Source organism: Cyprinus carpio, chromosome A5, assembly GCF_018340385.1.
Source record: "Cyprinus carpio isolate SPL01 chromosome A5, ASM1834038v1, whole genome shotgun sequence".
Taxonomy (NCBI): Eukaryota; Metazoa; Chordata; class Actinopteri; order Cypriniformes; family Cyprinidae; genus Cyprinus; species Cyprinus carpio.
The window spans coordinates 22117110-22132076 of NC_056576.1; the positions used below are offsets into that span (position 1 = coordinate 22117110).

The window sequence follows — 14967 nt, forward strand, 5'->3', positions numbered from 1 at the left end:
TACAAAATCATCTTGGCTACAAATTTTCAAGAAAATGCCACCAAACTCATTAGGAAGCACTTCATATTGGATCAGGACAATGACCCAAAACACCCTGCCAGTTCAGTCAAGGACTTTATCAGGGCAAAGAAATGTAAAGTGTTAGATTGCCCAAATCAATCTCCAGATTTAAATCCGATTGAACATTAATTTCACCAGCTGAAGAGGAGACTAAAGACAGAAACTCCCAAAAACAAGCAACAGTTGGAATTGGCTGCAATTAAGGCTGGGGAAAAGCATTTTAAAGCATAAGACCAAGAGTCTGGTGATGTCTATGGGTTGCAGACTCACTGCAACTAAATATTAGCTTTTAATCTTTTACATCTGCTTTAAATTCAACTGTTCCAATACTTATGCTCACATCAAATAGTGGAATGAACTCTGAAAGTGCTGTCCTTTTTATTTGGTAAAACATGTATGTGTCGAAAGACCTAATAATAAAATATGACATTCTGTAGTTTTGTCTCATATTCATCTTTTAATCATATTTGCAAATGTCTTGACTCCAAAGCAGAGAAAGCAATCTTGTCTTTACTGTTCCAATAATTATGGAGGGGACTGTATTAAATATATATATATATACATACACACACACACATATATACACACTGTATATATGTTCCTGTGGCTCAGTGGTAGAGCATTCTGTTAGCAGCGCAAGCGCAAAAGGTGAGGTCGTGGGTTAAATTCCCAGGGAACACACATACTGATAAAAAAAAAAATTTAAATTGTATAGCCTGAATGCATTGTAAGTCGCTTTGGATAAAAGCGTCTGCTAAATGCATATATATATATATATATATATATATAATATATATATATATATATATATATATATATATATATATATATATATATATATATACATATATATATATACACACACACACATACAGGTCCTTCTCAAAAAATTAGCATATTGTGAAAAAGTTCATTATTTTCCATAATGTAATGATAAAAATTAAAGTTTCATATATTTTAGATTCATTGCACACCAACTGAAATATTTCAGGTCTTTTATTGTTTTAATACTGATGATTTTGGCATACAGCTCATGAAAACCCAAAATCTCAAAACATTAGCATATCATGAAAAGGTTCTCTAAACGAGCTATTAACCTAATCATCTGAATCAACTAATTAACTCTAAACACCTGCAAAAGATTCCTGAGGCTTTTAAAAACTCCCAGCCTGGTTCATTACTCAAAACCGCAATCATGGGTAAGACTGCCGACCTGACTGCTGTCCAGAAGGCCATCATTGACACCCTCAAGCGAGAGGGTAAGACACAGAAAGAAATTTCTGAACGAATAGGCTGTTTCCAGAGTGCTGTATCAAGGCACCTCAGTGGGAAGTCTGTGGGAAGGAAAAAGTGTGGCAAAAAACGCTGCACAACGAGAAGAGGTGACCGGACCCTGAGGAAGATTGTGGAGAAGGACCGATTCCAGACCTTGGGGGACCTGCGGAAGCAGTGGACTGAGTCTGGAGTAGAAACATCCAGAGCCACCGTGCACAGGCGTGTGCTTTTGAACCAGAAACAGCGGCAGAAGCGCCTGACCTGGGCTACAGAGAAGCAGCACTGGACTGTTGCTCAGTGGTCCAAAGTACTTCTTTTTTCGGATGAAACCAAATTTGCATGTCATTCGGAAATCAAGGTGCCAGAGTCTGGAGGAAGACTGGGGAGAAGGAAATGCCAAAATGCCTGAAGTCCAGTGTCAAGTACCCACAGTCAGTGATGGTCTGGGGTGCCATGTCAGCTGCTGGTGTTGGTCCACTGTGTTTTATCAAGGGCACGGTCAATGCAGCTAGCTATCAGGAGATTTTGGAGCACTTCATGCTTCCATCTGCTGAAAAGCTTTATGGAGATGAACATTTCGTTTTTCAGCACGACCTGGCACCTGCTCACAGTGCCAAAACCACTAGTAAATGGTTTACTGGCCATGGTATTACTGTGCTCAATTGGAATGCCAACTCTCCTGACCTGAACCCCATAGAGAATCTGTGGGATATTGTGAAGAGAAAGTTAAGAGAAACGCAAGACCCAACACTCTGGATGAGCTTAAAGGGATAGTTCACCCAAAAATCAAAATTATGTCATTAATGACTCACCCTCATGTTGTTCCAAACCCGTGAGACCTCCGTTCATCTTCGGAACACAGTATAAGATATTTTAGATTTAGTCCGAGAGCTTTCTGTCCCCTCCATTGAGAATGTATGTACGGTATACTGTCCACGTCCAGAAAGGTAATAAAAACATCTTCAAAGTAGTCCATGTGACATCAGAGGGTCCGTTAGAATTTTTTGAAGCATCGAAAATACATTTTGGTCCAAAAAAATATCAAAAACGACGACTTTATTCAGCATTGACTTCTAATCCCGGGTCTGTTATGAGCACGTTCACAACACTGCAGTTTAGTGATATCCGGTTCGCGAACGAATCACTCGATGTAACCGGATCTTCTTGAACCAGTTGACCAAATCGAACTGAATCGTTTGAAACGGTTCGCGTCAACAATAAGCATTAATCCACAAATGACTTTAGCTGTTAACTTTTTTAACATGGCTGACACTCTCTCTGAGTTCAAATAAACCAATATCCCGGAGTAATTCATTTACTCAAACAGTACACATGAGGGTGAGTCATTAATGACATAATTTTGATTTTTGGGTGAACTATCCCTTTAAGGCCGCTATCGAAGCATCCTGGGCCTCCATAACACCTCAGCAGTGCCACAGGCTGATTGCCTCCATGCCACGCCGCATTGAAGCAGTCATTTCTGCAAAAGGATTCCCGACCAAGTATTGAGTGCATAACTGAACATGATTATTGAAGGTTGACTTTTTTTTGTATTAAAAACACTTTTCTTTTATTGGTCGGATGAAATATGCTAATTTTTTTGAGATAGGAATTTTGGGTTTTTCATGAGCTGTATGCCAAAATCATCAGTATTAAAACAATAAAAGACCTGAAATATTTCAGTTGGTGTGCAATGAATCTAAAATATATGAAAGTTTAATTTTTATCATTACATTATGGAAAATAATGAACTTTTTCACAATATGCTAATTTTTTGAGAAGGACCTGTATATAAAAACACATACACACACTGTTATAATATTTTAAAATAATATTTTAAAATATATATTTTTTTTTTACTGCATTTTTGATCAAAGAAACACTCGGTGAGCAAAAAGTATCTTCTTCCATAGATATTAAGACATCTTACTGACCCCAAGCTTTTGAACACTATTTCCAAAAATTTCATCAGATGAAAAAGATTTATATTAAAGCTTTCTTTGACTGAATGAATGACAGTAACATTATGAAAGTATATTAACCATCCAAAAATACTGTAGTAAAAATGTAGCACTTTAAGAAATGTCACAGGTAGGCACATTGTATACACTGGTCTATAAACTGCATATTTAAAACAACACTAAATCTAAGCTGGATAAACTACCTCACTATCTTACTACTACCCATAAACTACTCATGTTCATCACACACCATATCCTTTATAACCTACAGTACACACCAGTAAATAAACTACAGCCTCACTACAGCCTATAAATGACATTACCCAAAGAAAACAGCCTGAAGTATAAATTACACCCAAATACTTTTTAAAGAAGGCTCATGTCATACCTTGCAATAATTACAGAGGCCTGTAGGGTTAAAATCACTATATGAGCCTGTAAGTATAAAGACTTATTACACACTACAAGTCAAACTGTTTTCTTAAAAGTGTGTATTTTTCTATGTTAAAATACCTTTCCCAGCTTTATATGCAGACTATAAGTCAACTGTAGACTAATTTATCAAAAAAAAAGCCCCCTGACTAACCGAAAACATTATCACTGAACTATTTGTCTAACTGGAAATGAGAAGAGTTTTAGGGAAATTTGTTTGTATGCCAGCATTATTTCGAATTTAAACAGGGAAATTTGTTTGCATTCATTCTGTTCTCCATTTCTCTGTCAGCTTCCTCCCCTCGTCCAGGTGTCTTCATCTCAATAGCGAGTACTGTCAGCTGCAGTGATCTGAGTTACTCTGTGTGTTATTGCACCATGCTGAGAGTACAAAAACATTCTCGCACATGCCCTCACAACTGCTTTAAACCACTTCTGTCCTCTGTTACTCACGTAGCAGCAGCATCTCTAATCCATCTGCCAATGAACCCATCACTCTCGCTCTCAAACACACACGGCACATAACTCGATTCTTCTAAGAGCACAAATGGGAGTTTTATGTATCACTCGAGGAGTGATCTATTATTGCTGAGTAACAATAGAATAGCATTTACTGCAAACAAAACATCACTGTGCCTCTTCCTCCCGCCCTCCATCTCGGTCTCACCTTGTACACTTGTCCGTAGGTGCCGTTACCCACCACCTCCACCAGCTCGAAGATTCCTGCTGGGTCCTGGAAGAGAGAAATTATTTTTAGAACGGTAAAATCATTCAATCATGCTAATCCCCCAAAATGAAGCTGATTTGGAATTACTCCACAATAGTTATGTTTAATGCCAAAAAAAAAAACCTTAAGAGGCTTAGACCAGAAACATTTGTTTGATATACAAATTAACATCAATTATTAGATTGTATTTATGCCAGAACAAAAAGTTTGTAAACACACCTTTTCGCAATAAGGTTTAGAATTATTTTTGAAGCTTTTATCAATTGCCAAAGGAATTAAATTTCCAAATATTTATAAAGTATTAAAAGAACTGTTTAAGTTCCTTATTTATATTTAAGATGAATCAGAATCATTCAATCAAGTCGCCAGGAAAGTATTGACAGATCATTTCTTTCCTTATTTGTGATGAACATCCAAGTGAAAAGGATTAGTGAAAAGAAAAGAAAATGTAGCACGGCGATAGAAAATCTATCACTCTCAGTGAAAAACATGGAAACTCATGACTTGAAGTGCACAATGATCAGGAAAGGAAATATTTCATGTCTTCAATCAAGCTTATTTCGATTATTTTTCTCTCTTACACAAATGGCTCCCTGCTGGCTCAGGATGGCAATGACAGAACCATTACCTGCTCAGCCATTGAGAACAAGACAAAGTGCCATCTTTTTACAAACTCCAGGGTTTAAAATTTATGGAGTGCTGTCGTGTATTAAGAACCATTATGAAACTCTCAAGCAGCTTTATGTACCTCTTACGTGCAGCTTTAGCTGGGGAGCGAGGCCAAAAACAAGAATGAGTAGAGGGTTAAAAACAGCCAGCGCAGCACATAAACACACACACACACACACACACAGTGTGATTCAATATGGCCTCGGTACAGCTCTGTGGGTGGACAAGGCTAACGTTCTTCCTAGCTCTCACACACATATCACATACACACCACGATCATCTCACTCTCATCTGCCTCCAATAACTGCAATCTTTTTCTCTCTCACTCTCTTTTTATGTCTTCCTCTCTTTCTCTCTGAAAGGGACCTGGAGTGGCGAGCTGTAAGCGAGCAACACGCTCTTATGTGAAACATCAGTAAGAGGACGAATGGAAATGAGAACAAACAAACTGGATTAAAAAAACAAGACAGTTTATAACAAAATAATAATAACATATCCGACATATATATTTTATTGCCCTTATAATATTCAAACTGATTTTACAAAGATCATCAAACGAAATTAGTCTATTCTCTAAAGAGCATCTGTCTCAAAGAGAGAAAGAGGGAGAGAGAGAGAGAGAGAGAGATGACACATAAGCAGTGAATAGAATAAATGAGCTAATGAATAAAATGATAAACAGATAATAAAGCTTTCCTCTGGAGAATAAAGGAGGATAAATTGAGAAGGGAAAGACCAAGGGAAGGAAGTTTGCTGAAAAGGTTGCTTCTGGCTTTTGAATTTAATATTAAAAATACAAGATAAATCTTATATGATTCAGTATATGTTTGTGAAAGTGATAAGTGACAGGACTGAACATAAACTAACATCCAAATGGAAACTATATGCTAATATATGCTAATGTTAACTGAAAACCCCGTCTGAAACGTACAAAAACATCAAATCAAATTTAAAAATAAAAAAGCCACGCTAACAGAGAAACATTATTATCATAAAGGATAATGAGCAAATTGGTCTACAAAATCTATCTGAATACAAACTGTAACTGCACAACAATAAAGTGACTGGCATGTTTGGCAAGGTGACCTCATATAAATCTTGTTCACTGATATATGTTTGTATAACAAGATCATTCTCTTAAAGGGATACTCCACCCCAAAATTGTGTCATTAATCACTTACCCCCATGTCGTTCCAAACCCGTAAAAGCTTTGTTCATCTTCAGAACACAATTTAAGATATTTTGGATGAAAACCAGTCCAGAAAAATATGAAAAGCATCATCAGATTAGTCCATCTGGCATCAGTGGTTCAACCATAATGTTATAAAGCAACGAGAATACTTTTTGTACAGTTCTTCTCCTCTGTATCTCTCTGCATCACTGTAGCGCCATTTCTGTATCAGCCGCACTGCACTGATGCGCTGTTTTCGTTTAAATCAAAGCATAAATACACATAGTTCAGGGGATGTTCTCCAAAATGGTGCTACGGTGATGTGGAGAGACACAGGCCCTGTTTACACTAGTGCGTTTTCATTTTAAAACAGCGTTTTAGAATGAAAACAATCCTCACCTACACTGGCGTTTCTGCTGCTTTTCAGAAACGATCTCCGTCTACACTACACAACCTCAAACGCATGTCACGTGACCATTCATGCAGGTACAGCCATAGAGTCCCATGAATAGGTAGATTCCCTATTATTTTTTTTGTTGATGATTCTTCTTGGTTTTTTGAGAGAGCGTGTGGGGTATATATATATATATATGTTGTAAAAATGTGCGTGTTGTTTTTGTTTTTACAGTGTTGTAGGGTACGCAGAGTGAATGTGGGCAGCCACGCCATCATTTTCAAAAGTCTCTGTTTTAGTCCATTTACACTGAAATGCAACCCCAGAGTTTTCAAACTAAAACCGGGTCTGCAGCGTTCTCAGAAGTCTCTGTTTTTGAGGGTTCAAAAACGCCGGAGTAGTGTAAACGATAGGCGTAACCGTAGAAAAAGTTATGCGTTTTAAAACGAAAACACACTAGTGTAAACGGGGCCACAGAGGAGACAAATGGTTGAATAAAGTGGTTATTTTTGTTTTATTCGCGTACAAAAAGTATTCATCGCTTCATAAAATTCAGATTGAACCACTGATGGCAGATGGAGTATTCTGACGATGTCTTTCATACTTTTCTGAACCTTGACAGTGTATTTTACTTGCCAGTCTATAAGACAGTCTCAAGCCTCCCTGTTTTCATCCAAAATATCTTCAATTGTGTTCCAAAGACGAACAAAGCTTTTACGGGTTTGGAATGACATGGGGGTAAGTGATTAATGACAAAATTTTCATTTTAGGGTGGAGTAACCCTTTAATCATAATTAATTTGAAAGATTACTGATTTCAAAGCACAGGAATAGATTAATATACATTATTATATTATTACCATATGTTGCACATGACAAAATTACAATCAAGTCATTTATGTTAAAAAAAAAAGGGTCTAACATCATGATGACTTGTTTTTGTATAGTGAATTTTTTATTTTTTTTGGGATTATGCAACTGTATTAGTTCCTTTGTGGATGTGCAGCAAAGTTAACACAGCTAGACAACTTAGTATCTGCTACATAAATACCCTCATAAACCAACATAAAGTTGTAAAATATTCTGACCAGCATGCAGCTATCTGACTAGGGATGAAGCCAATGCCCATCCGATCCAGTCTACGGTTATCAATATTTAAGCATTACTATCAAGTTACATCATTAACCTGCAACCTCATGAATGCAGATACCAATAAACATGAATAAATATTTGCTCCTTCACAGTGTACAGCTAACCTCTGGCTTTATGCATGTGTACTTCAGCTGTTAAATTCGATAGCTTGTTTTATTTTGATTAGCCAATGACAAGCTTCTGTTAAATTTGTCAGATTTTTCGAGTCATGCATATTCATTAGTTGGTGTTTACCCAATAGCTTAGATCATTACTATTTAATATTTTGATTTCTGTTATGATGTCATTAGCATTTAAGTCTCATTTACATAAGCAACCCAACCATCAAACAGCTGCTGTTGTGATTATATAATAGACACATTTAAATATGAATCTACAAAATTCAGGCACTAAATAACTTCACCTGCTTCGATGCCAAGTTTGATGCTCGGCAAGTCTAATGTTATTTAAAAGTGATCCTTACAAGAAGTGAAACTGAGATGACCACAGGTGAACTGGAGAGCAGGTTGTTCTCAAGTTCCAAATCAACACAATGAAACTACAAACCACCTCAGTCATGTGCAATTCTAGCTTGAGGGCCACATGTAAGGCAGACCTCTTGTGATATACTCTAAATGTGCATCTATGAGACACAGTATGTGGGTGTTATATAGGACAGCTATCAAACAATGAGCTCAAGTGAATCATCGTGCTCCATCTCTCTCTCTAGGGGCAATATCAGACACATCACATCCTGGAAAGCTGTGCCCAGGAACAACACACAAGAAAGAAGGAGAGTTACGGACAGAGCTCTAACATATATGGCTTATCCACAACCCCACTAACACACTTAAGTGCTTACTGCGAGTGTCAAAAGAGGGATGGATTGAGTCCTCTACTGTTCACTTCCAGTCCACAAGGCTCAAATCACTTGTTTAGGAGTGATGCATACCTCGGCATTCATAAACAACCAAAACTATATAAAATGTTTTTGTTCTTTTGGAAAATAAATATTAATATTAGATTAAAAACATGGGTTTAAAATTAGAAATGTTGCCTTGGCAACTAACAAAATGAATGGAGAAGTCCGGCTTACGTCACCAGAAGGAAATCTGTCATTTCACATGAAGACTGACTAACAGATAAGTTACCTTTTCTATATGCAGGAATTCACCTAATTAGTGAGCGTAATTAGCCCTAAAACACTGGATTAGCCACCTGCTAACATACCACTAAACTAGATGATAAGATTAGCCTTCTGCTCACACATTAACTACATGGGGCCTATTCTGGGATACAACATATGCTATCTATTCTGAGGTGTATATATATACACACCATTGTTCAAAGGTTTTGATTAAGATTTTTTTTAAGAAAAAAATAATAGTTTTAAATCAGATAAGACGCATTAAACTGATACAATGTGACAGAAAAGATTTAGAATTTTGCAAAGATTTCCATTTGAAATAAATACTGTTCTTTTTGAACCTATTCATCACAGAATCCTGCAAAAAATGTATCATTGTTTTAACAAAGACATTATTTTAATTTGTAATAACTTTTTTTTTGTACGGTGGTGTATTAAGAAATTAATTGTTTTGCTAAAGTATACTACTTACTTAACTTTATTGTTCTTAAAAGGCAATCCTTTATGTAGACAGCAGTATACATGCACATAAAGCAGCAACACTCATAAAACACGCATTTATAATGAGTCATTTAAAACCATGATTGCAGCAGGTACAAAGGAATTCTTGTATCTGTTTGATTTGTACTAGTCTAGCTTCCTGCTAAAACAGACTTTGGTAAAGGATTATCATCTTCTTGCTATGTAGTCTGGATTAATGTCAAGATGATAATCTGCCCACTTCTGCATACTAACTGAGCAACTCAGTTTCTCCCTTCCCAATACTGACTCAATCGTTGCTGTAAAAATATCTGTTTTATCCATTCACCAAGACTTTCCAGCATCTGGCTAACAGAGGGAATGTTGAGCTCTTTTAAAATAAAAGCCATAAAATCAGACAGTGCACTGAATCATTCTGTCACATTTGCATTGTATGTAAACACAAATAGAGTGATGGCCTAAATGGAAAGTTACTCTAATGTTTTGCAGGGTATTCCCCATATAACAAGGGAGCTGTTCTAATATTACAAAGCAAGCTTATTCAGTGTCAGCACTTATTTGCAAGGTAGGCCCTCGCCCTCCCAAACCACAACTGTCCGTGTGCAAGTGAGAGAGAGAAACCTATACTTACATACACACATACAGAAATGCATAAACACTCCAGGCCTGGATTATTAGATTACAGGATACAGGCCCAAGGCTCACCTGCTCGCAGAAAATAAGCAATTGTGAGCTATAAACCTTTAAGATTATTATTAAAAGCTCGTTGATGTGTTCATATTGTCCCTCGTAGCCCATAATCATGGCACTGACCATACTGCTGTGGATTTGTTTGGGTGTGAAGGCCCGTGGCAGGTGGGCACACACACACACACACACACACACACACACACTCACCCGCAGGGCGGCCAGGTCGATGTCATCCAGACTCCGCGTAGGTGCGTTTTCTGACATTTTTACAAGATTTCTTAAGCAAATTCAAAATAGGTACTCCAGAAGTGCAGCTACGACTGCGATATTATTTTATCACAATGTTTTTTTTTTTAAAGGGACAGTTCAGAAAAACTTGTGAGGTTCCCGGAGAAACATTTGGCTCGTCCCCGGCGCGACCAGTTTAAACGACAACAGCTGCAGGATTTCGGACCATAAAATGTTTGTTTCTTCTTTACCCGGGAACAAAAGGTTCTTTAAGGCCAAGCAATCCGGTTCTTCGGGCGACTGTTAGACGGAGGCGATCGAGAAATGCCTAGCGAGCATTAATCGATGATAAAGGCTGAGATTGAGCCTATAATCCTGAAGATTGCATGGCAACATTCACATGAGCTTGAGTCAGATGTGCCACACTGCGCTCCGTCTCTTCGCTCATTTTGGCAGCACTGCGTAAGTTAAGACAAGCCTACCTCAGTCAAAAACAGTAGACTGATATATACACGAGCCGTATAAATCACAAAATATGCAAATAAAGAAGAGAAGTCTGAAGCCGAGCTCCTGAACAGCGGCGCTCGTGATATCCGCGTCAATCTGCCACAGCCGTCATGTTACGGCGCAACCCACGCACACGCCTTAAACAGGATTTCTGTGTTGATTTCGACCTCACTGCTCGGCTTCGTTAATGTCCACAGTTTTTAAAGACTCTACGACGTGTATAGCATTGAAATATGCAGTCCTGGTGTCAAAAACAAGAAGTGTTTCCGTCGAATAATATTCCTCCCCGCCTGGCAAACTTTCATTCCCTTCTGCCGTCAGCCAGCGGCGCCTCCCGGTTGTGCGCAAAACCTCCGCCGATTTGTCGGAGAGAAAGAGAGGGGGACGAACGGAAAACCATAAACAGTCCCTTTTTTCCAGCCCGGACCCTTTATGGCAGTGACTGGTCACGATGCATACATAATATTTATTATTATTCAGATATTCCCTAAAGAGTCGCCTCGGGAGTCAACTTTGTCCTTCTGCTGTAATGTTGTATGTTTTGATGTGTCAGATTGAACTTCTCTGTCCTGTCTTGGTATGATCCTATTCGTTTCGTAGTTCTGCTGTCTGTGGTCGGGCTGTGACGTCTGCAAGAAAACACAACACTCTGTCTTCCAGCCACTTACTGTTTTTTTTCTTTCTTTTTCTTTTTCCTCCCTCCCCTACACTTCTCATTCCCGTCTTCCTGGAGTGTTGAAGTGCTACGGTGTTACAACAGGGACAAACTACCTGAACTAGCTGGTTGCAATGGAGACAGGTGAACCGGGGCATACAATCACACGTTGTTTCTATCATTTTGAACTGTATTGTTTTTATAGTAAGTTGACATCTTATAGTAAACCCTTACCGTTCAACTTGCAACCCCTCCCACCCCACGTTAGCACTAATTTATTTTATTTTAAGAAAAGTGCTGTATAAATCATTTAAGGTAGCTAAGGATTACTAGTCCTCACAATGTTTTGAGGGATAATTTGGTGCTCACAATAATGTAGGCAAAACTTCACACACACACACACACACACACACACACACACACACACACACACACACGTTTACTTAGCTATCTCAATGGGGACATGGGACATTACATAGACTTTTTAACTTCTCATGTCACACTTTCATGTGTATGTGCTTCATAAACTCAGGATGAAAGCCTGAGTTGACAGAGAAAGTTGATGATCAGCGTCATGGTACCAACAAAGCCAGTTTGGATTGGTTTGGTTTTGTAACCCTGAGTTTGTTCAGCTACCATCCATGGTACAAGCCCCTGAAGTAGATGAATACAAGTATATTTATTCAAATGGAGAACAGATGGAGGAAAAAATAATTGATTGCTCAATGGTTTACAAACAACTGTGATACGTCATTTATAGTCATTAATCCAAAAATACATGTTGTATATCTAGAAAAGAAAAGAAAAAAAATCACTTATAAACCTTAGTCAGGGTAGCACCATATTTAATTTTTGACAAGAATGAAAATGAGTGTAGAAGTACAGTGTGTTCAATTTATTGTCCTGTTTAACAACATGCAATTTGTTCAGCTGACAAAATATCTATCCAAAAAAAAGAAAATAATAAGTTGTGAGTTTTGAAAATAACGTGATCTAGGACCTTTGTAGAGTGCATGCTGTTCACATCACAGCACTGTTTTCATCTGAAGAAAATTAAATTTGGCATCTACCCTAGGTAAGGCCTATACCAAACATCCCAAAGTTGTGAAAACGCTGCATTAGACAAGATTCATTGAAGTATTAGTCAATGATTTCTGTTTGCTTTCTAAATAAAAGCAACTGTATGTACATGAAAAGTATAAAAATGTGCAAAAGCAGATATATTAATATGTCTGAAAAGGTATAGAGATTTAAAAAGATTTTAAAATTCATAATTGTTAGTTCATAAAGGTGATTGCTTGATGTGATTGGAATGTTACGGTATATTAATAATTGTGTCTTCAGTGGTCAAACCCCTAAAACATTGTCTTCAACTGCAGGTTAAGTCATCTATAACATTCTACAGCATTACATAGACAGATTAGTGATTGTTTACAAAGTGGGGCACTGACAAAATTAGCATTGCTTATCTGGCCTCCAGTGTGCTCTCTACTTGTGTCAATACCCCCTCCAAAAAACCAAAAGTGGAATCTTCTGGGCTGCTGACATTATTACATAACACTAATTTCTCCTGGTTGTCATGGAGATTGGGGATGGGGTGGGGGGATTGCTAAATGTTGAGCTGAGACTCCCCCTGAATATCTCACCATGTTTGAAGCCCCACCTGATCCCTGCTCCGTAACACTCCTCCTCTACCTGCCTCGAAAAAACATTACATAATTTCTCTGACCAAGTACCCCAGCATACCACCCCCACCCCCCACAGTTATCCATGTTTTTAAGGTTTGTCTATTATTTCATGCTTCTTCTCGATCTCTTCCTCTCTTTCTTTTTTTCTATCTCTCTCTCAGCAGCCAAGACCAAGTCAGCTCTTTATATCCGTCACCATAACAACCACAAATGTTCTGACAGATTTGCTGCCACTGCATTGAGAGGTGTAGTGCACACAAGAAAGAAATAAAGAGAGAGGGAAAATAAGGTAAAGCAGCGCCATCCACCCACACACATTCACAACAATAAATGTACTGTACGTTCTGTTCCTCAGTCATCGAAAATACTCTCTCTTTCGCCTTATTCACTCTTCTTTCCTCGTTTGATATGCAGCACTTTACATCCTCTGCCATCTTAAGTACTCAGATCATGACATTCATGGCCGTAATGGGCTTTTGGGGAGAACATTGTTGCCATTTCATTGTATCTTCATATAATTAGCAAAAACAAATTCTTCTAGTATAAACATGTTTATCCTCTCATACAAGATCATTTTGTTTTTCTACACCTGGGGTTCTTAACTCTGGCGCTCAAGGTCCACTTTCCTGCAGAGGTTAGCTCCAACCCTAATCAAAGTTTGATCGAGGTTGGAGCTAAACTCTGCAGGAAAGTGGACCTTGAGGGCCAGAGTTGAGAACCCCTGTTCCACACTAAAATTGGTTAGTGTTCAAACCTTAATCATTCATTTACTAGTATTACTTAAAGTGCCCCTATTATGCCATTTCCAATATTGCCTTTCATGCAGTGTGTAATGTAGCTGTATGTGAATGTAAACAATCTGCAAAGTTGTAAAGCTGAAAGTGCATGATAAATAAAGTTATAGTCTCCCAAAATAAAGAACTGACTCTGTACAGTGTGAATGAGTCATTAGTAATTCGAATCCCACTTCCGTGACAGGTACACGTCACAGGACAACACATTTGCATAATGTGCGCCTGTGTTCTACGTTGGTAACATCAAACTTTTGACCCTCCCACAAACACGTCATTCTACTGCTTCTCTAATCTCTGTGAGTTCAATGCGGGATTCACAAAACGCTTGCTGTTGAAAGATGAATCAGTATCCTGTATATTTGGACCAGCTGGTCCACTGAATCACAACCTGTTAGTACGATAAATATTAGATGTTTATATTTTCTACAGAGCATTCAAAATACAGAACTATTGAAATAGGCGTATCGTTTACGACACGCGCTGTACGCCGCAGACCAATCACAACAGACTGGGCCATCTGACCAATCAGAGCAGAGCAGGCTCACAGAAATGAGGGGTTTAGAGAGTCTGAATCATTGAACTGCTTCGAACGAATCGTTTGAGAATCGTTGGAAAATGAGGTGATATTTAGGGTGGCCATATGTGCCGTTCATACGGGACACGTCCTGGCCAGGATTTTAATATTGCCTACAACATCCAAGGCAGTTAGACCAATAACATTCAGGTATTGTACATAATTACCATTCATGGGGCTGCGCGTGAGAAGGTGAGATCTACAGGGAACGATCAAAGTGATGCAAATATGCGCACATGTTTGTTCGTTCGTTTGACTTGAAGCGTGCTCCACACCGATCAAAAAAGACACCAAAGTAGGTGCGAGAGCGATTCGAAAGCATAAGGAGCTGTCTGCTCTGCTCTCTATAGCTCTCGTGAATGTCACACAATGATCGACCTGCACA

General features: G+C 38.3%; 1 protein-coding gene across 1 annotated transcript in view; it reads right to left on the reverse strand.

Moving 5' to 3' along the window:
- The window catches only part of LOC109104824 (misshapen-like kinase 1), a 41994-nt gene extending 30442 nt beyond the window's left edge, over nucleotides 1–11552 (reverse strand). The window contains exons 1-2 of the mRNA XM_042756503.1: nucleotides 10344–11552; nucleotides 4396–4461 (exon numbers count right to left, since the gene is read on the reverse strand). Coding sequence (XP_042612437.1) covers nucleotides 4396–4461; nucleotides 10344–10400 — 123 coding nt within the window. The 5' untranslated portion in view covers nucleotides 10401–11552. The remainder of the gene's footprint in view (nucleotides 1–4395; nucleotides 4462–10343) is intronic.
- Between the last annotated feature and the right edge of the window lie 3415 nt (nucleotides 11553–14967).